The sequence below is a fragment of the Cucurbita moschata genome, unplaced genomic scaffold (assembly GCF_002738365.1).
Source record: "Cucurbita moschata cultivar Rifu unplaced genomic scaffold, Cmos_1.0 Cmo_Scf00025, whole genome shotgun sequence".
Classification (NCBI taxonomy): Eukaryota; Viridiplantae; Streptophyta; class Magnoliopsida; order Cucurbitales; family Cucurbitaceae; genus Cucurbita; species Cucurbita moschata.
In genome coordinates, this window is record NW_019268541.1 from 3,063,493 (window position 1) to 3,084,956 (window position 21,464).

Sequence of the window (21,464 nt, forward strand, 5' to 3'; positions counted from 1 at the left end):
CAGGGTGGGGCATTCTTTCCTTTCTCGAATAGATGTGGGTCTTATGTCCACCCCTTTCGGAAAGGGGCACTCTTTCCTTCCTCCAATCGATGTGGGACCCCACCAAATCGTCTCCCTTTGAGGTTGAGCGTCCTTACTGGCACATCGCCTCATGTCTAACTCCTTGACCCTCGTTGGCACATGGTCTGGTGTCTAGCTTTGATACCATTTGTAACGCCCCAGATATACCGTCACCCGATATTGTCTTCTTTGGACTTTCTTTCAGACTTTCCCTCAGATGTTTAAAACACATCTACTAGTGGAAGGTTTCCACACCGTTACAAAGAGTGTTTTGTTCTCCTCTCCAACCAACTTGGGACATCACGTTACCACCTTTCCTATTCGGGAATCTCCGGATCTACGCTTATTTTCAACTCCCCGAAGCATTTCGTCGCTTACTACGCCCTTCCTCGTCTCTGGGTGCCTAGGTATCCACCGTAAGCCTTTCTTCGTTTGAACCTCGCNNNGCCCTTAACTTTAAGGCTATGCCATCCTAAGGTGCTGCTAAATGGAAGGATCTTATCAACGTCCATGAATGATAAATCATAGATCGAACTGCCGAATCGGAAAAATGGAGTGCTATCATATAGCTTTATATCGGTTAAGTTCACGAGTTGGAGATAAGCGGACTCGAACCGCTGACATCCGCCACAGGGTAAACCACCGCCTCTCAGGCCCCCGACTGATTCTACCATAGAGGCCAACGATAGACAATAACTCCCTCCCGAACACAGCTTACAACTTTCATCGTACTGTGCTCTCCAAAGAGCAAACGTCCGTAGCTACAAAATATTCGAAACTATTCTTTAAAAAATAGGGTTCCGCTTGATATAGCTGTTACTTCCACCTATTGATTTATTTGGTTTGTTACCTAATTTTTATAAAGCAAGTCGAGTATTAAAAAAAAAAAATTCTAAAAATTTGTTTTTGATCCTCGAATTTGATGAATAATTTAATTAAAAAGCCCATATTTTAAAAAACCAAATAATTATGGGACGGAGTTCGAATTATTGAACGTTTGATATTTTAAAAATTATAGTTGAAATTTAATTTTGTTATAAAAAAATTCTAACCCGAACATAATTAAGTGGATAAAAATATAAATTAACGTCTAACGAAGCAATAATTTGATTCCCGCTCACTAATAATTTGATTCCCGCTCACCGACTTTTAAAAAAATAAATTTTGATATTAAAAGAAAAAGAAAAAGAAAAATGAAAGCATCATAAGTCCCATCTAAAAGATAAGGATTAACATATAAAATAATTATAAAATAAATAAGAATTGTTACAAAATATGAAAAGAATATAATTTAGGCATCAATTAATCTACGAGATGATCACAGCCACAAGTTTCACTTCCAAACACATTTTCATCCAACGGCTCAAAGTCATTGCTTCTTTGTTGAACGTTAAAAATATTTGCCAAGAGGTCATCGATGACGTCCCATATGTTTTGTGCTTGTAAATTAACACGCATCTTTAATGATCACACTACGTAGTTGCTCTTTGTGAGTAACGGGTACTGAAACGTTACATTTTCCTCGTTTATTATGTTCGATGAGGTCTCATACGCATTCTGCTTGTAAATTAACATGCATATTTAACGATCACACTGAGTAGTTGCTCTTTGTGAGTAACGGGTACTGAAACGTTACATTTTCCTCGTTTATTATGTTCGATGAGGTCTCATACGCATTCTGCTTGCAAATTAATAGGCATCTTTAACGATCACACTGTGTAGTTGCTCTTTGTGAGTAACGGATACTAGGACGTTACACTTCCCTCATTTCTACTTATATATATATAATCTCGTTTAGTAATGTTCTATTTTTCTATTTCTCATATAACGACCCATACTCAAGATTCGAAATCTAGATTCGACACGATGATTATGACATTTTCTTACATCATCTACGACATGGTCACGTTACATACTTATCACTTCTAAAAGTGAAGATTGTCTCTGGACTCGATACCGGATGTCCCCGACATTTTGTTACATTCTCTGCGACATGGTCACCTTAATTGTTCATCACTTCTAAAAGGTGAAGACTATTCTCACATACCAACAGAACTTATTTCAACATGTTTTGTCCTTGCTCACGTGCATTCTAGAAAAATTCTCAAGAGGTCACCCAACATAAAATTGTTAGAAAGTAAAATAAAGTTCACACGTTGAACAACTGAAATCAATCATATTTTTTTAAATTAATAAAATTATTTTAAATTTTAGTGCGACTTAAAATTATTTTATAAAAAAATATTTAATCTATTTTAACATTTAAAAATATAAAAATTAATATAAAAAAATATTTAAAAAATATAAAAAAAAATGAATGACAATTTATATCAATTTACGGATTGATAACGACGGTTTAAATTCTCGTACCCACTTATCGTAATAAAAAATTAAATAGAAATAATATCTCGATATTATTAACTAAAATATATTGAAAATATAATGCATCTTTTAATACAATAAATGAAGTACAAAGATTTGAACTTTCGAAAGCATTAAAAGTTATGATTTCGGGAGTGCAATGGTTGGGTTGTGATATAGAAACCCTAGTTGAGTCTATAATAATGTTCGTAAACGCTTTGGATATGCAAACCCCTAATTCACAAATGCTAAACTCCGAAATCAAGTTGATTTTATTTCAAATGATCGTAACGCTCGAGAATTTGATCTAACAACCTTATCGAAGAATAGATCTAAATATTTAAGCACTCCAAAACGTTAAGAAATTACTCTAGTAAAAAGTAAGATTCAAATTACTTCGTTTATCGAATATCTCAAGGTAAAAACACTTTATGAGATTCGAATAACTCCATAAGTAAGATTGATCGTGTATAATGAACATGCAACCTAAACTACCTATAATTGTGAAGAAACTTAGTTATCGGCTAAAAGAAAATACAAATGCACTTTTATTACATTTTCGAATCTACTTTTTTATTTATTTATATATATATATATATATATGACCAGATATTTCAAAATTATAATTTTCATATTTTATGATCGTAATTGGTAAAATATAATTTTAAATTAAATAAAATTTTTTAAAAAAGTTTATATTACTGAGGGAGAGACATTGATTTATATGAACATAAATTTTTTTGGACACCAAATTTCGGGTTTGTTAAATTGGTAACTCGAATGACTCAAATAGGGTTCATAACTCGTCCTATATTTTCAGGTTGGGCCCAGTTCGGAGTCGGGTTGTTCATATATTTTTTAATAATTTAAGAAAGTCATACTCGTTCACAACAATAAAATCATAAAACTCAAATATCAAATATTCACATGTCACACATCTCTTACAAACGTCAAATATTTTCGATGTTCATAATAATGTTAGAGTAGAGTTGATTCGAATTGTCGATCAACAAAAAGAAAATTCTAACTCGATACCAAAATGAAATTTAAGTTTGAGATTGATAAGTTGTGGAAATGGATATGCCACAAGAAAACGCATATAATTTCTGTTGTAAATTCATTATCCATTGACCATTGGCAGCAACGAGGCTGCATCCAATTTGATCACCCGAAATCGAAAAAGCGAAGAATTAGTGGGTTCGTGCGTGGATCTCATAAATTTTTCCCTCCGATTATCATTCCCTGATAAGGAAAATACGTGTGTAACAATTCAGGAAAGTTGAAGAAAAAATCATTTAACTCTTCATTTTCTTCCTTCCACTTGTCGTCTCAGATCCAATCTATTCATCTCCTCGCTGCCACAGGTGCGTATTTCTAATCGATTTCTTCACAAACTTATTTTTTCATGGATGTTTCTTTATTCAAGAATCTCCTACTGTAGTGATGCGAAACAATCGGTTCTCAATGTTTATGTTTATGGATTTATTGATCCTTGATGTTTCTCGAGGAATCGGGAAATCGAGAGACGATCGCGAGTATCTCTGGCTTGATTCTGTTGCGTTTTGTATGAGAATCGTATTTAATGATCGATGATATACGGATGTTCATTGAAATCGACTTTTGTGTGAATTAGTTTTACTCTGGATTCTACGGCTAATAGTGAAAATTTGATTCTGATGATGATAGATCAGACCTTGAGGTTGGTTTTTGAAAGCGTTGTGGATGGGGATTCAAACGATGGGTTCACAATTGAACGGCCAACAGTCCCATTTACAACCTGCCTCGTTGATGAGACAAAATTCATGGTATGGTCGTACTCTTGATGAGGTTAAAAGCCAGTTAGGTGAATTGGGGAAGCCTGTAGGGAGCATGAACCTTGATGAGTTTCTTCATAACATCTGGGCAGCTGAAGACAACCAATCCATGGAAATGGAGAGTGAAAGTTCCTCTTCGGCGTATTCTCTGCAGCGTCAAGCCAGTTTCACACTGGCTAGAGCGTTGAGTGGGAAGACTGTTGATGATGTGTGGAGGGAGATTCAACAAGGGAAGAAGAAGAAGAAGAATTGTGAAGATTTGAAAACTCAGAGTAGCGTGACTACACTTGGTGATATCACTTTAGAGGATTTCTTGATACAAGCAGGGCTTTATGCTGAGGCTTCTCCAAGTCCCATTATGAGCTTGGATGCCATTGATTCTATGGATGAGCAGACTTTTTCACAGAAAATCGGCTTGTTGTCGTCGTTCCCTTCGCTTGGCACACTGTCAGATACAACACCAAAACGGGGAAGGGATCCCTCAGACACATTTGAGGAGACTATGGACCGGAGGCTAAAGAGGAAAATCAAGAACAGGGAGTCTGCTGCTCGATCTCGAGCAAGAAAACAGGTCATTATTTGGGAAGCTTTTCCTGTTAAAGGACTAATTATTTCTTATATTTAAGCACTAATCCTCTGATTCAAATGTAGGCCTACCATAATGAATTGGTGAATAAGGTCTCACGCCTTGAAGAGGAGAATTTGAAGCTCAAGAAAGAGAAGGTGATTGATTTTGTTGCATGTGGTTTATTGTGTGGTCATGCACCCTTATGCCTACTTGATTTATTGAATTTTAAGTTTCAATGCCAATTCTATGATTGGGGTTTTAATTTTCAATAGGATGGGAACAAAAGAGGCATTCATTAATGAAATAACCCACATTCTTGAGGAATAATTATTAGTTTATCACTAGGTCAAAAGGAAAAAGGGCACAAGGAAAAAAGATGTGCTAAATTTTGGTGCCTATGAGTCAGCCTATAAATTAGTACTCACCTATTTAGCTTATGTTTACAAATTAGAACCGAGAATGGGAGGATAAAAATACTTTTCCTTCCTTCTCACAATTCTTGAAAGGTCCCACTCTGTATTAGCCCAAGCCCTTCGCTAACAGATATTATCTATTTTGGCCTGTTACGTATCGCCGTCAACCTCTAGGTTTTAAAGAATGTTTCGTCCTCCTCTCCAACCGATGTGAGATCTCACAATCCACCCCCTTTGGGGGCCAGCGTCCTCATTGGCACACCGCCCGGTGCCTGGCTCTGATACCATTTGTAACAGCCAAGCCCACCGCTAACAGATGTTGTCCTTTTTGGCCCGTTATGTATCGTCGTCAGCCTTACGGTTTTAAAACGCGTCTATTAGGGAGAGGTTTTTACACCTTTATAAAGAATGTTTCGTTCCCTTCTCCAACCGACGTGGGATCTCACATAATCCATTTCGTTTGTCACCTATTTTGATAAAGACAGAACTGAGGATCTTTGGGATAATACTGATGTTTGTTGGAACTTGGGCTGAGGAGGAATCTTAATGAAATGGAAGTTGAAGAATGGCTCTCTGTCTTACTGATAAGGGCGATGGCAGATTGTGGAATGTAGATTTCCTGGGAACTCTCTATTTCTTCTTTGCTTAAGCATTTGACTAGAAAATGAAAGGTTTTGTCAAGTCATCTCCACTTTTGTTTGCGATTTCTCTTTGAACTCTTCTCCTTGGAGGCTGTAAATAATGGATACAAGAATTTTAATTCGGGCATCTTTCAACTCTTGCTATATTTTGTGCACAAATAATGACAATGTGTTGCTGTGCTCTTTTTTAAGAGACATTGGGATATCTGTCGTGAAGCTTTTAAGCTCAATAGGGTGGAGAATTTTATGGCTCAAGGTTTCTATTATGAGAAAAAATAACTGAGATAGTTGCTGCAGTTATTTGGTCTGTAAAAGTAACTGGAGATTCCCCATTAACACGGGAATAGGAGACAACTTCCTTAGCTTAGGTATCATGGAAGGACTAGGCAGTGGTAATAGTAGGAAGAGAAATGAGGCACTTTTAATGGCTAAGGAGATTCCCCATTAACACGGGAGTTGTTGAACTGGACAATAGTTAACATGCCCACATGTATTCTTTTATGTCTCAATGCAATTGGTTTCTCGTAAAAGAAAAGAAAAAAAGAATGAACAAGAAAATAGTTAGCTAGCATTAATGGGAGTGATAAGGGGCACAAATCAAACTTAAGCATATAGGGAGAGTTTTACCATCAGAATTGGATGGCAAAAAAAATTTATTCTGCCATCCTTGCACGTACGGGGAGTACGCAGCTGACGTGATAGCTGCCCCTACTATATGGACCGCCCAAAACCTGGGGCTAACATTTTAATTAGAAATCTACATTGGATTGCGGCGAGACTAAACAGGTAGACTGAAGCTCTGGATCACAAAATGTAGGACAACAAGCCCCGGACCGGATGGATGATCACCCCTCTCAAAATTTCCTATGCTTTAAGTGGTAAAGTGCCAAAGAACTATCACTATGATTAGTAGGGTGAAAATACCAAATCCTGGAATATAATGGCATGGAGCTAGGCTGATAACTGAGTCTTGAGTGGAGAGAATTCAGTGAACTTTTGCAGATCTTAGGGAGAATACAAGTGGGAAGGTGAAGATAAGAATATCTGGAAGTTACTACAATTTAGAATTTTCAGCTAAGGCCCCTGTTCACCATTTTGAGAGCTGCTAAAGTTGCCCTAGAGGGTGAGGGTGATCTATCAAAGATAAAAGCAGAAGTGTTCAAAGAAGATAGAAGTTTGTTAGAAACTATGTCCTGAGGGAGTAAATATGGTCGAAGGGATTCTGAGCAACGGATACTTTAGACTATTGCTGTAATGGCAATCCTATAAGAATGGAATATTTACTGATGAAATAATATTGTCTCTCTCATTTGCTTGTCACCTGATACAAAATTGGCCACCATTATTCTGATTGGCTTAGTATACTCCTAAGGTTGTTAAAGACAACAACTTAATAAAATCATAATTCATAGTGTATAGATATGGGATCCATGTAGAGAAGATGTATCTGATAATGAGAGATTCAATCAACCTCAGAGAGGAAAACTAGGGATTCCTGCATAATTAGGTAGCCGGAATCGTGGCCTCAGGACCGACACCCGAGGCTCCTCGAGTGGGGACCTTCTTTGGATACAACACCAGAGGTTCCGTGAGTCCAAAGACGTCTAAGGCAAGCCCAAAAGAAGATTTTCCTCTTCCTCACATCGCTGTTCTGGTGGATTACACTTTTTTAAAGTTTAGAAACGAAATAGATGAAGCGTACTCGAAGAAAACATTAGTCACATGTCTTAGGTATGAACTGCAGCAATTCAATATCGAAGTGCAAAGAGGATCTATTCTTAGTTTTCAGTTCACCTCATTCAGTGTTTAGTTTTCGACTCTCGGTTTGATTATGCTTGATATTCAATGTCCGCTTTGATCAAATGCAAGTATATTTCGTCTTCTTCATTGATGAACTAGATGCAGATTTGTTGTTTTACCACTATGTATATATAGTTTTGATTTGTGTTTCAAATGATTCTTGTGCCTGGTTTTCTCTCTCGCCATCTCAGTGAACTAAAATAATGTTCTGATCTTTCAACTACTGACCCTTTTTCATCTAACCAAGTAGGAATTCGAGAACACGATGCAAAGCGAACCAATCTCGGAACCGAAGTATCAGCTGCGAAGAACTAGTTCAGCCTCCTTCTAAGCTGCATCTTTGGTAGAAAAGGTATTGGTATGGTGGGTATGTAGGGAGAATGTTGCAGTAAGGTATACTACAGAGAGTCAGCTGCATGTTTGTGGCTCCAACGCTGAATATAGTTTGGTTTTACATGTACATTATTTATTGATCCATATCTAATTTTCAGCTATAGAGAGCAGCAAAAGTTCAATGCTCATAATCCTGTTTCTGTTTCTGTTTCTGTTTCTTGGGCACGAATGCCAAGCAATTCTCATCTGAAACTACACTTTGTTTTTTAAGGTTATTTGGTAGTTCTCTTTTAAATGGCTAATAAAGAAAGAAAAAGAAAAGAAGGTATGCTTTGAAACCGAGCAGCTCTAGACGTTCAACTTGTTGAGACATGCATTTTCGATTAAGAGGTAAGAAATTTGAATCTCTCCGCTGTGTTGAGGAATATTTCAATAAAAATTTTGTTGAAAATATTTAAATTAATAAACAAACATTTTACTTGTTATAATCTTGAAAAACAACTATCTTCACATTATTATTTTAGTTTTTTGTTAGTTACTTTGTTAATGTATCTTGTATTCTTGCACTTTGCACTAGAATGGAAATGTGAACTAATTTCTTGTCTTGATATAATTAGATTTCATTTTTTCACGTCCATGTAATTGGTCCATGTAATTGGTACCTAGTCCGTTGGAGGGAGAACGAAACATTCTTTACAATGATGTGGAAACTTCTCCCTAGTTGGCGCGTTTTAAAAGAGGAGCCCAAAAGGGAAAGTCCAAAGAGGTCAATATTTGCTAATAGCGGGCTTGAGCTGTTAAAAATGGTATTAGAGCTAGGCACTATGCAATGTGTTAGCTAGGACATTACGCCCTAAAGAGAGGTGGGTTGGGGATCCCACGTAAGGAATGGGCGCCTGGTGGACTGGGGGTCCCACATCGATTAGAGAAGAGAATGAGTGCCTGCAAGGACGATGAGCCCCGAAAGAAGTGGATTGTGTGATCCCACATTGGTTGGAGAGGAGAACGAAACATTCTTTATAAACGTGTGGAAATCTCTCAGCATACTTAAATTCTAAAACTTGAGACTCTAAAACTTGACACTTCTCTCAGCAGTATTTCAAAAGAACTTCAAAGCTCCATTTTTAGCTGATTTCTTGATGTGCATTTCGTTCCTATCAGTTTCATTCTTTCCCAATCCGATCTGGTTGGCTGTACATAAGGAAACAACTTTCCTGATGAAAAGAGTATCGTTCTCAGAGGAAAACAAAACCTTCTAAACCAAAACCAAACATAAATTCCCTCCTATGACCCTAACATTATAGATATCAATCGTCTCCCAAATTAATACTCATTCTTCTTCTATGAGCTAAATGCATAACTTTCAGTTTGCTTCATGCTATATCAGGCAAGGATACTCAGATTACAATCAGCACTTGCAAACATCAATATGACCAACATAATATCATACTTGGAGAGAATGAGATGCCTTTTTCTAATGGTTGCAAACCTTTTCGAGTCGGGCAGATGATCCGAGAAGTAGCTTGCATAGAGTTAAATCCTCTTCAAGCGTGTGAGAGATGGGGAAGCTGCAACTCTTTCCTCCTTGAAGGGTTGAGTTGAAGAATCAGAAAGATTAGGCATCCTTGAAACACTACCTTTTCCTTTCTTGGCATTTGGCCCAAATTCCTCTATCATGTATTTCCACCCATCTATCGGTCTCCGACGACTAAATATATGGGTCTTGATGAAACTAGCAATCTGCACATGAAAACGAGCAACTTGGTAACGAGTACGCTAAAGAGAGAGTTTCTGAAATGAAAGAAAATCCAGAGCAACAACAGTGTATAGGGATAACATAGAGGGGCGTGGTGAACTCCGAATGAACGAAATGATATCCTTGATTAAAGAAAGTTAAGATTGTAACATCACACTATCGGTAATTCATTAACCATTTCAATTGTAAACAATGCAATAACACTAGTCCTGTCATAGACGAGTCGGTTATAGTTTTCTTCTGTGATTTTTTCTCGACTAGAGTTTTCCAACCCGGTCTCAGTGAACCGAGCCAGAATTTGACAGCTACAACCAGAAAGATCAGAAAATTCTTAGTTCTTAATCCATGTTATATGCATACTACCTCTGGATTTAGTTGAAATGATACCACGAGCAATTATTTATTGTTTCATTCAATAAATGAGCTATTATAGTAATTATACGAGAAGCCATAAAGTCTTAAGATTATGTACATTTCAAGCTTGGTAATTTAGCTTACAAGAATGGTTTTCAACAGAGTTGTGGGATGTTTATTGCTTATTTTTTTAGTTCAATGGGGGTGGGTAATCTAACATTTGACCTCTTGGTGAACGGTACATGCTAAAACCAATTAAACTATGCTCAAGTTGACAAAAATATTATATCGTTTATCTAAGTGCTCTTTGTTTCCTTTGTGTTGCACGATTACACAAATTTTCTTTTCCCTTGTATATTTCATCTTTCTAATGACAAGTTCTGTCACTTATCAGAAGAAGCCTTTTTTCTTTAAATAAAGCGTGGTAACAACAATAGCAAAACGAGGAAATATTAACACACCTGAAATTTGTTGTATGCAATACGACGATCGAACTCCTGAAGAAGAATGTCTTCTTCCCTTTGTGTCATCTCCCATACATTTCCCTCGTGGCCTTTGGATGTCGTTTCCCATCCATCTGGTTTGTTTCTGAACTCTGAGGAACTTGGAACTTTTGAATGGTTTAAATCATCATTGACAGACTCAAAAATCCTGCAATCATAGCAGTTTAGACTTGTTGTGCTAGCTCAAGAAAAAAATGGAAATAAAAAAAAATAGCAAGGCAGTAACTTGCAGACATATTTTCCTTATTGTGTTCTTTTGTACGAGTGAGTTTTACGCCGACCAGACTCGAAGCTTCTCAAGCTCAAGCATTTACATTTCTAGTTAGAGACCAATGTCTTGGAGCTAACATTGGATCCACTCAAGAACCTACTAGTCTAGGTAAATATCTAATGCATTCATGATCAGGTTTTGAGCTACCCCTCCTTAGATTATGCTCACGACCATACCATTAATCTCTAGCTCGCTCGGGGTCCACCAAGCCAGCTCTTAAAGACAATGGTTCTAAGTTATTATCATTTGGGCTTAAGGTATTGTTAAATTCAATCCCTCGTAGTGGGCATTGGTCTCTCTAACTTTTTGTAATTGTCTATTTGGTCTAATTCTTTTGGATTGGAACCTTTATTTTCTAAGTTAGTGTTGGAAATCCTTTCCATAGAGATGATTTTTCTGTGTTCTTTCATATATCTAAAAAATTTGGGGTCGAATCCAATTAACAAACACCTTTACTAATGATCAGCAGATAAACACCACAAACATGAGGATTTAACCATTTGCATTAACAAAAGAGAAAGAAGAACTCACTCAGAGCAGCTATCCATCAATCTTTCAATGTCATCTCCACTGCCTGTAATGGAATCCCCCAACCTAGCCTCCTCTTGCTTCTCAATCTCCTTCATCCACAAATTAGCATGAATCCTCTGTTTCTTCAATCTATAATCCTTCTTTATGTTTTCCAAGCTATAAAGCGACCCGCCGCCACCATCACCTTCCATCTCTTGCTGATCCACTCCTTGTTTCTGCGTTTGAGATGCCTTTCGCCTCTCGTTCCAATTCTCATTCATATCCTCAACAAATGCTTTCGTCTCTGCATCCACATCCGACGGCAACACAATCGTAGGGTTTCCAGACGGGAAGTTCACATCGCTCTCCCATGGCGCTTTATTCTTCGGCGAAAGGTCTTGCGGAAGCCAAGCAGATTCCCAAGTATCATTCCACTCATCGTCGCCATTGCCAAACTTCCCGAAACCGGAGGTAGGGGAAGAAGATCTGCTTGACAAGGCTCTACCGTGGAAGGATGAACCGAAATGGGATTGTTTGATTTGCAGAGGCAGATCAAGAACTCGATTCTTATTCGTTGAATAGAATTTTCCAATGCGATGAAGGGAATTCATGTGTGATTAACAAATGAAATAAGAACAAGGATTCGGATTGGCGGCCACAAATTACTGCACAGTGAGGAGAAGACTTCGGAAGAAGAAGAAAGCCGGAGAGGTTGGGAGAAAGGAAGGCGCGGAAGTTCGAGAGAGGTTTGGTTTTTATTAAAGAATTTTCTAAATTAATAAAAATATTTTGAGCCATTAATATTATTAATTTAAAAAAAAAAATTAATAAAAATTGTTAATTTATTTTAAAAATATTTTTCTTTAACAAATACTCTTAATTTCTTTTTTAAACCTATTAACACATTTTAATTTTTTTAGAAAAATAAAAAAATGCTCTTTAGTGTTTTAAAATATAAACATATAATTAAAAAAAAGCATTAATTTCCTTAATTTTTGTATAAAAAAAATTCAAAATTGAAAACCGTCTTATACCCGGTAGATAATTTCTAATTTCTTTTTTGAAGTTTAGTGTTATTAATGGTACTTTTGAAAATTCATAGATATTTTTTAACACGTGGATATTATTTTTAACAGGACTAAATTTAAGATATTATTGAAACTGCGGGCGTTTATTGAACTATGCTTAATTAATACCTAACAACACGGGTATCGTGTTCAAGTAGAAGATATTATTTAAGAAAATTAGATGGTAATTTAATAATTATGTTTAAATCCTAAACCCTAAACCCTAAACCCTAAACTATGTTTGGATTGACAAAAATTGCAAAATTGATCCCTCAACTACGATTCTATGAGATTTGTACCTTAACCTTTAGTCGAGAAAATAATTCCCGAGAATGTTGCAACTAAAAATTTCAATAATGTACGAAATCACCTTACGATCAAACCCTCAAACTATAAAATTGTAGCCATCTAACTTTTTTTTTTATTTCAAACAATTGTAGCTCGATCTGTCGTAACCCTAATCCATTCCCATTTTGGACGGATTAGATCTACTAGTTCTTTGATTCTAGTCTCTCGCAGATTGTTGAATTAAAAAAAAAAAAAAAAGATCGAAAACTACTCTTCACCCTTATAAAAGTGGTGTGCTTTAATCTAATAAAGATCGAACCTCGAACCTCGAACTTCAAACCGAGTGAATGTATACCAATTATCATTGAGCTAATAGTCGCACATCTCTAATAAGATTGCATTTCAGTGGAAAAATGACAGAATTTTTTGGAACTCTCACCATTTGTGTCTTGTAAATCTCTAGATAATTAAACTAAGTAAATGTTGTCTAATGTGAACAAAATATGAACTATCAAATGAAATGATGCCAAAAAAAATGCCAGAAGGAAGAAACATTGTGATTATATGATTTCAATCACTGCTTCCTTCCAACACTTTAATCTACATACCTCATACAATGTCATTGTCTCTCCCTAACTTCATTTTTCTTTTCTAGCCAACGCCTCTCCTTTGTACTCACAGGCAGCAGTCACCACAAAGCCTGCTCCTATCTGGATCGAAAGTTTAACGTAAGGACGTGACACGAGAGGAACGGGGGAGGGGGTCGATGGTGCCCCGAGGAGGGGGGGGGNGGGGGGGGGGGGGGGGGGGGGAGTGCGTGTGTATAATTTGTAAATACTTACTTGACAGTCTCTTAAAACAGCGCGCTCCTGAAGTTGCACATTGCTGCAGATAACCGAACCTTGAATTGAACAACCGTCTCCAATGGTAACATGATCCATGACGACTGAATTAGCGATCTGTATTGACGAGGGTCGTAAAATTTAAAGTTAACAAGGTTCTTACAACAAATAGACAATGAAATTCCTCATTTTATCCCAAATTAATAGGTGATCATATGATACCTTCACATTGGAACCTATCCGGCAATGTTGGCCAATTACTGACCGTTTCACGCTACATTTGTCACCCATCTGTGAACCTTCTCCCAACATACAATGGGGTCCTACCTGAAACCCTCATCCCACTTAGTACAAGGGACTGACCAATATAATAAACACAAGTATAAAGTAAACCATCATTCGGGAAGTACAGATATTTGATTAATTCAGGAATAACAAGGAAATTCTCTCTACATGTTTCTTTCTTTTTTCTCTTTCTTTCTGGAATAAAAACCAAGCTTACATGGAGAAGAATGAAAGAGGACTTATGTTTTGCCTCTTCCTCGGAGAAAGATGATCAAACAATTCCCAATCATGGTCCTTGTAGATCTGATCATCTATATAATATACAAAAAGAAACTTCAGATATTTGATATCTTTCTTTTTTAATGAGATCTCAAGTTTCATTAGATATCTTACGACTGGAATCCCTCTTTTTTCTAATCCAGTTCCTCGAGGCTTTTAGAGGTTTTGAAAAGAAGTTTGGTCTCTTACTAGACCGTCATTTTATGCTGTTGTTTAACTTTCATATTCTCAAGAAATTTTTTCTTTTTAAGAGAAAACAAGAACAAGGAAACTACATTGGCGACCTTTACTATACAATATATGCCGCACGAATCAACATTTGGAATTATATACTAAAAATGAAGGTATTTATAAACTCACGGTGGTTTTTGATCCGAGTTGGGCAGAAGGATGAATGATGTTATTTTGAGCAGAGAAAGAGTAACCTGAAAGATGACTTGCTTCTCCAATAACCTTACAAAAATTAAATCAAACGTTAGTCACGAGAACAGATGCAACACAAGAAGGTAAGGAGTGGGTTCGAGCACTACAATAAACTTACATCCCGATTAATGTCGCTGTATGCTTGAATTGAAAATAAGCGAGCACAATACTTGCTACTAGGGGGAATATAAACACAACATTTATGTGTTTTTCGAACCAGAATAGATCCATTAGCACCATATGCATAAAGATCATGAAAGCTTGTAGTAGACGAATTAGAAAGTATCTGTGAAATCAATGCTTGGATCTTATGGGAGGAAACTTTCTCATTCCCATTTTCTTCCGCTTGGGGTGTTCGATTCAATACAACTTCTGACCTCTACATTTATTGAAGAAATTAATCTAGTTCAGTAAATTTATATGCACTTGTTGACACAATAGAATATGTCACGGCATTACAAACTAACCAACTGGCTCCGCACAAGATAGGGCAACACGTCTTGCCTTAAGCTTCGGAAAGTATCTTTTTGATCTAGAACCTCCTGCAAAGCAGATCTGGGAGATAATACAATGGAACATGCATAAGGATATAGACATCATTATGACTAATGTTGTAGTAGTAAACAAGGAGGATAATTAAATTGAGACCTTCTGAACGCATACATATATGCATCCATGAGATCAGTTCGGATATCCATCTGCATAAAAGAAAGAGATAAAGTAACATTAAACGCACGAAACATGTATAAGTCACATCATCCAGATGAAATGTAATAATCAAACTCGAAACATAAAAAAGGAAAAGTAATTCAACCAGATGAAATAATTGATAGGTTCGAAAATGAAGCGTTTCACAAAACTGTGAAACCTCAAAGGGCCTAATGTGGTTTGGTGCGATAACTTCAATCAAGCACATTAGTAATCAGTAGAAAGACAACTAGGTTTTAGAAGTACGGAAGTTTTTTTACCAAAGAATACCTTGTTATAGTAACCGTTACCTGGCCAACTGCACGGAGTATGCTCTTTTGAATTTTATAGTCTTTCTCGATTTCAGCACCTGGAATGAAATAAAAAGAACATAAAGGGAACATGTTGAATAAAATTCTATGGAGATATTCCAAAAAATGCTAACCGGTTGCTATGTATAGTAAGAACTGCTTGGTTGGATCAAGTCCAACAACATTGTGAACTACTGCTTTCTTGGTCTTATCTTTTCCACCAGTTGATCCAGACTCGGAAGACCCACTGACTGGAACAGAGCAGAGCATTGCAGTAACTACAGCATCATGCCGCCTATGCGCAGCAGCAACTGCACCAGGAGAAACATCAGAAACAAGATCACCACTGACAACCTGCAAGCAAAGGACATGTAACTGTAAATAAACATAGAGTTATAGATCATATGCTGCTTAAAGTGCTCAAGTCTAACCAATATATCATTTGCTGTTAAGTGGCGAGCAATGGCCCGAAGTGCCCCAGCAGTTCCAACATCCTCAGGAACAGAAGTAACCTACAAATAACAAATTCTTAGAAGAACTACAAGCAGTATTTTTCCTTGTAGGTAGCAATGGGGCTTGTGTATGTTTGGAAATCATCATTCTGACGGAAAATTTTGTGAAACCATTGCAGACTAGAAGAATATGTATTGAGATCAGCAACCTTTTTAGGTTACTTGTGTATAACCAACCCTCTCGATTTTCTCATTCATAAGGAAAAGTAAAAACGGAAGGTGATGTAGAGCAGCAGCATCGACATCAAAAACATGAAATTATGCAGAGTCCATCGAAGATAAAAAAAAAATCAAATGTATTTCAAATTTCAATAACTAGGAAAGCAACATAAACTTACTGCATACTTCTTAAACACTTTTGCAACATACCAATTGGACATTTTCGATATATAAAATGAACATGATTAACCTCATTGGACAACTAACTCTACTTGCAACATTTGCTTACCAAGAAGACTCATCCTAAGTAAGTGACTGCCATGGAATTTGAACTCATTCTCTCAAAGTCATTGTACATCAAGCGAATCCATTGTGGTTACCAACAAAATTAACATTTGTTATTGTAGTACATTTTCTGCATTAAAAGATTTCACGTTTAACTATAAATACAGAAGCTACCCCATTCACAAGTTCTTACAAAGTCCTAACACATGGCTATTTTAAATACATTAAAAGAAATACCCTTGAATTACACCACTTAACCATGTTAAAATTTATAGTTTCCCTACTCCAGACAACAAGGCTTCTCTCATACTATTGCAATATGAATTGTGTCCTGATGGGCATAAAAAAAACATTTGTGTTTTGTGTTTCACGTTCGTCAAAAGAGCGTACAAAAAGGGAGGAGAACTAGACGTTCAAGCCCAACCCAGAGGCTATAAAATTTTGCGAAGAAATCACTCCAACTAGTCAATAGCAGAGAAATAGACGTCGAACAAACACAAAAGTTCTTGCAAGCAAACAGCAAAAAGGCAATATTTGATCCAATCCAAACTTTCACTGAGCTTCCACCCAGTGCCCCAAGAAATTTTGTTCAATGAACCAAAACCTCCATTTCCAATATTTCTATTCGTACGAATAATATTTTTCTTCAACAATCAACATCAATTTAAATATCAAAATTTTCGTAATATAAGACCATTCATTGAAGTTCTCCCATTTTTTCTTTTATGTTAGAGAAAACGGTTAAAGATAAGATGAATATAACGATGTAATGTGAAAAATTCAGTTTTTACATTTTAATAAACTCTCAACATTCTTTCCTAAGTCCTACCATTTTATCTATAAATATTGACGTTATGATCTTTTATTCAGTCATGAGTCCTCAAAGCCTAAGGGTTCTTGCACAAGGTTAGTCCATGAAGGGCGAGTCAAGACTTAAGATCAGACGAAAAGGCGTCGTAACGGATAACGGGTGAATACTCCTATACTACTCAGAGTCCAGGGAGCGCAAAGGCACGCCCTAATTCTCCCCTGCGCGGGGAAAATGGAGCAAAAGGCAACCTCATATTTCATCCAGCAATTCGATCATACAAAACACTCAACCATCTCCATAGCCAAGTATTAAATAACAGCTTAGTACCTCTACACGTAGACGATCATCATAAGCCCCTGATATCCAACTCCCTATACGAAGAGCCACATCTTTACCTTCAGCAACCTGCACACATATAAAAACACAGTGAAATCATTTACTCCATACACCGCAGGGGAACATGCAAGAGTATACATTAGAGTAATAAAAGGAACCATACAACAATGAGATCCTTCAGGTTACTAAGTTCTAGAAGCTCCAGTACGTACGAGAGGACCGGACGATTCGCCACCGGCAGTAGTGCTTTGGGAAGCTCCTATTGGTGAAAACACCAGACAAATAAAAATACATTCGAGTAAAACCATAAGAATACCAAATTCCAAAGTGAAGATTGATCAATTGCTGAGAAAATTGAGATGAATGAAAGAGAAATGTTGATGATGAACATAAGGTTCGGAAGTGAAACCTTGGAAACAAGAGGTACAAGATTCTTTGAAGTGCCGCCGGCTAACACCACCACCTGAAAATCCATGGAAGCAGACGAAGAGGTGAAGTACTCTCTGAATCTGCGGGGAGTTCTTCAGCTTCCGTCAAAATCGATTGTGCTCGAGAATGGAAATTCTTCTTCTTCTTGTTCTTCGACTGTTTTTTTTTTTTCTGCGCTAATTTAGCAAAAAAAAAATCTCTCTAGTGAAGATTTCGCAGAGGCTTGTTCGTCGAATAGAAGGTAAATGCTAATAATAATAAAAGAAAATAATATTATAAATTTAGTCTTATTTTTTTTTAATATAATTTGTCGAAATTTAATAAATACATAAATCTATGTCATTAAAAATTAAAATTTTATTAAATTATGTCTACAGATATAATCATTATAAGCAAGTTGATCGTTCACAAGTTGTTCGTAATTATACCAGAATTAAAAGTTTATTTTAACTCTGTAATTACATTTTAATAATTTGTGTATGATCCAACCATAACCAAGTCTCTATCGAGTCCAATTTGTTTATGATATAGCCATAAATTAAGGCTCGATCGGGTCAATGAGAATTTGAGGTCTCATTATTAATTATTATCTTATAAGGTTATGTTCCCGACTCCCTATTTGGTCATATACAAAAATAATAATAATAATAAATAAACATACTCTACTGACTACAAAATTCATTCTCACCCAAGTAGATCAAAAGATAAGTTTAGAAGTTCATAATTCACTCAAGATTAAATTTACGGCGCATATAATTATTTTGTGAAATATTAATATTTTTAATTAACGGATTTATAAATAGAGATTAAATATTTCGTGATCTAGTCTTATAAAAATTAATTGTATAGATACCAACACTCCCATATCTCCACATTGGGTCGAATTAATAATATTATTAAAATAACACATTTAACCTTATCCCTATATTATAGGATTTTAGATTATTATTTGAATAAGATTTTATGTCCCCTATACATAAATATGTTAAAATAGAAATAAAATAATTAAAATTATTTTTAATTTTTGAAAATAAATCACTAATTATAAGGCTACAGGCATAACTCTAAACTATAATTTGGTATAGTTACGATGGATTTAATTTTATCGGGTTGTCGTATTTAGTTTTCAGTCCCACTAGCTTAAAGTGATATAGTTTATGTTGCACGTGAATGTATAATCTGACCCTAAATTGGGTGATAATTAGAACGTACAATGTCGTATAATGAGATGATCAGCGGATAGTGCTATGAGACCAGTGATGTCATGGTCCACGTCTATATTTTTAAAAACTATATTAATAATATCGTTTTGTTTTCTATTTCAAAGGATTTGATTTGTTATTATTTTAGCAAGGATCTCGAGACCAAATTATTTGATTTTTGAATAAACGATTTTAACCGTGTTTTCTTTATTTACCTTAGTTGTGACCTCACATAGAGGTCTTAGAGAGTCGGGTTGTGACATCACTTCTCTGTCGAGAAAAGCCCAAACTTCTTGTGTGCTTGCTTTTGTATGTTATTGCTGGCATATAGCCAAATAACAATGATCATGTAACGGTCCAAGCCCACTACTTATAGATATTGTCATTTTTTAGCTTTTCCTCTCGGGTTTCCTCTTAATGTTTTTAAAACGCGTTTGTTAGGGAAAAGTTTTCACACTTTTAGAAAGAATACTTTGCTTTCCTCCCCAACCGACGATGTGGGTTCTCACAATTCATCCCCCTTTGAAGCTGAGCGTCCTCGCTGACACTCGTTCCCTTCTCCAATCGATGTGGGAGCCCTCCAATGAACACTTCGTGTGTTTGCTTTTGTACGTTATTGCTGGTATATAACCAAAGAACGATGATCGACTACATTTTGTGTCGATGAAGGAATTAGTGATTTCATAGTCAATATGTATTTAAAGTTACAAGTTTTGTATTTAAACTCATAATAATTTCGATTTTAGTCGCCATTAGAAATTATGCTGGTTTTGTATTTAATACAAAACGGCCTATATTCACCGCCGGCAGATATTGTCCTCTTTGGGTTTCCCTTTCGGGCTTCCCCTCAAGGCTTTAAAACATGTTTGCTAGGGAAGGTTTCCACACCCTTATAAATGATGGTTTGTTCTTCTCCCCAACCAATGTGGGACAACACAATCCGCCCCCCCTTTGGGGCCGAGCATCCTCGCTGACACTCTTTTCTTCCTCCAATTGATGTGGGACTGCCCAAAATCCACCCCCTTTAGCGCTCAGCATCCTTACAGGTACACCGCCTCGTGTCTACCCTTTTGGGGCCCAGTGTCCTTATTGGCACATCGCCTCGTGTCCTGGCAAGCCCAAAGAGGACAATATCTGCTAGCGGTGGATCTGGGTTGTTACACAATAGTTATCTGATGAGAATGAAGCAATCAATTTTTTAGTTGATAATTTGTGTCTTATCTACTAAACTATGTTTGAACGGACTTTTGTTTGTCTTCTCTCGACTCCTTTCACGACATTTAACAATTTAGCTTGATTGAACTGTTAAAATTAGCTTACTCGTCAATTTAAGTGCTCTAAAACTGAGTTTTTCTTTTAGATCGTTTGTTCTACATGTAAAAATTTCGGGTCCTTAAATCATGACAGAGGAATCTAGATACAATTGATGCATGGAGGCTCGTGAATTTTGAAATTAAAGATTCTATTTTGTTTAGATTACCACAAAAGAATGTATTTTTTTTTGTAACCGTTCAAGTCCACCGCTAGTAGATATTATCCGCTTTAGCCTATTACGTATGATCATCAGTCTCACAGCTTTAAAACACGTTTGTTAGTAAGTTTTCAAACCCTTATAAGGAATGTTTTGTTCCCCTCTCCCAACCGATGTAGGATAATCCACCCATTGGGAGCCAGAGTCATCGTTGACACATCGCCCGATGTCTGGATCTGATACCATATGTAACAGCCCAAACCCACTATTAACAGATATTGTTCACTTTGATTCGTTATGTATCGCCGTCAGCCTCATAGTTTTAAAACACGTCTGTTAGGGAGAGGTTTTCACACCTTTATAAGGAACGTTTCGTTCCCCTCTACAACCGATGCCAAGTTGATACAATACACGTCGAGCATGATTTGTTCTCTTTCCCAACCAATGTAAGACATCACAATCCACCTCCTTTAGGGTCCAGCGTCCTCGCTGACACTCATTCCTTTCTCCAATCAATGTGGGACCGCCACCAAATCCGCCCCCTTTGAGGCTCAGCGTCCTTACTGGCACACCGCCTCATGTCTACCCATCTTCGGGGAACAACGAGAAGGCTGGCACAACACTCATTCCTTTCTCCAATCGATGTGGGACCGCCACCAAATCCACCCCTTTGGGGCCAGTGTCCTTACTGAC

General features: G+C 36.7%; 3 protein-coding genes across 5 annotated transcripts; 1 reads left to right on the top strand and 2 right to left on the bottom strand.

Moving 5' to 3' along the window:
• Positions 1–3,555: 3,555 nt before the first annotated feature.
• Positions 3,556–8,181, top strand: LOC111461796 (ABSCISIC ACID-INSENSITIVE 5-like protein 2). Of its 2 annotated transcripts, none has more exons than XM_023105451.1 (4): positions 3,556–3,785; positions 4,113–4,806; positions 4,887–4,958; positions 7,908–8,181. In XM_023105451.1, the coding sequence occupies exons 2-4, from the start codon at positions 4,144–4,146 to the stop codon at positions 7,986–7,988; spliced, it is 816 nt and encodes a 271-aa protein (XP_022961219.1). In that variant the 5' UTR covers positions 3,556–3,785; positions 4,113–4,143; the 3' UTR covers positions 7,989–8,181. The 2 variants fall into 2 exon arrangements, with proteins under 2 accessions (XP_022961219.1, XP_022961220.1); XM_023105452.1 differs by having other exon boundaries at positions 3,560–3,785; positions 4,108–4,806.
• Positions 8,182–9,182: 1,001 nt separating this feature from the next.
• Positions 9,183–12,136, bottom strand: LOC111461829. Of its 2 annotated transcripts, XR_002713647.1 has the most exons (4): positions 11,406–12,136; positions 10,562–10,751; positions 9,438–9,730; positions 9,183–9,401 (listed from the first exon to the last, which is right to left on the bottom strand). XR_002713647.1 is itself a non-coding variant. In XM_023105517.1 (3 exons), exons 1-3 carry the CDS (start codon positions 11,993–11,995, stop codon positions 9,524–9,526), a joined length of 987 nt encoding a protein of 328 aa, XP_022961285.1. In that variant the 5' UTR covers positions 11,996–12,136; the 3' UTR covers positions 9,183–9,523. The 2 variants fall into 2 exon arrangements, 1 of the variants encoding a protein (XP_022961285.1); XM_023105517.1 differs by having other exon boundaries at positions 9,183–9,730.
• Positions 12,137–13,109: 973 nt separating this feature from the next.
• LOC111461419 (translation initiation factor eIF-2B subunit gamma-like) lies at positions 13,110–18,294 on the bottom strand. Its single transcript, XM_023104935.1, has 13 exons — positions 18,079–18,294; positions 17,833–17,928; positions 17,661–17,738; positions 15,998–16,078; positions 15,701–15,920; positions 15,567–15,625; positions 15,217–15,266; positions 15,036–15,123; positions 14,687–14,947; positions 14,506–14,598; positions 13,804–13,908; positions 13,582–13,698; positions 13,110–13,449 (listed from the first exon to the last, which is right to left on the bottom strand). Exons 1-13 carry the CDS (start codon positions 18,142–18,144, stop codon positions 13,378–13,380), a joined length of 1,386 nt encoding a protein of 461 aa, XP_022960703.1. The 5' UTR covers positions 18,145–18,294; the 3' UTR covers positions 13,110–13,377.
• Between the last annotated feature and the right edge of the window lie 3,170 nt (positions 18,295–21,464).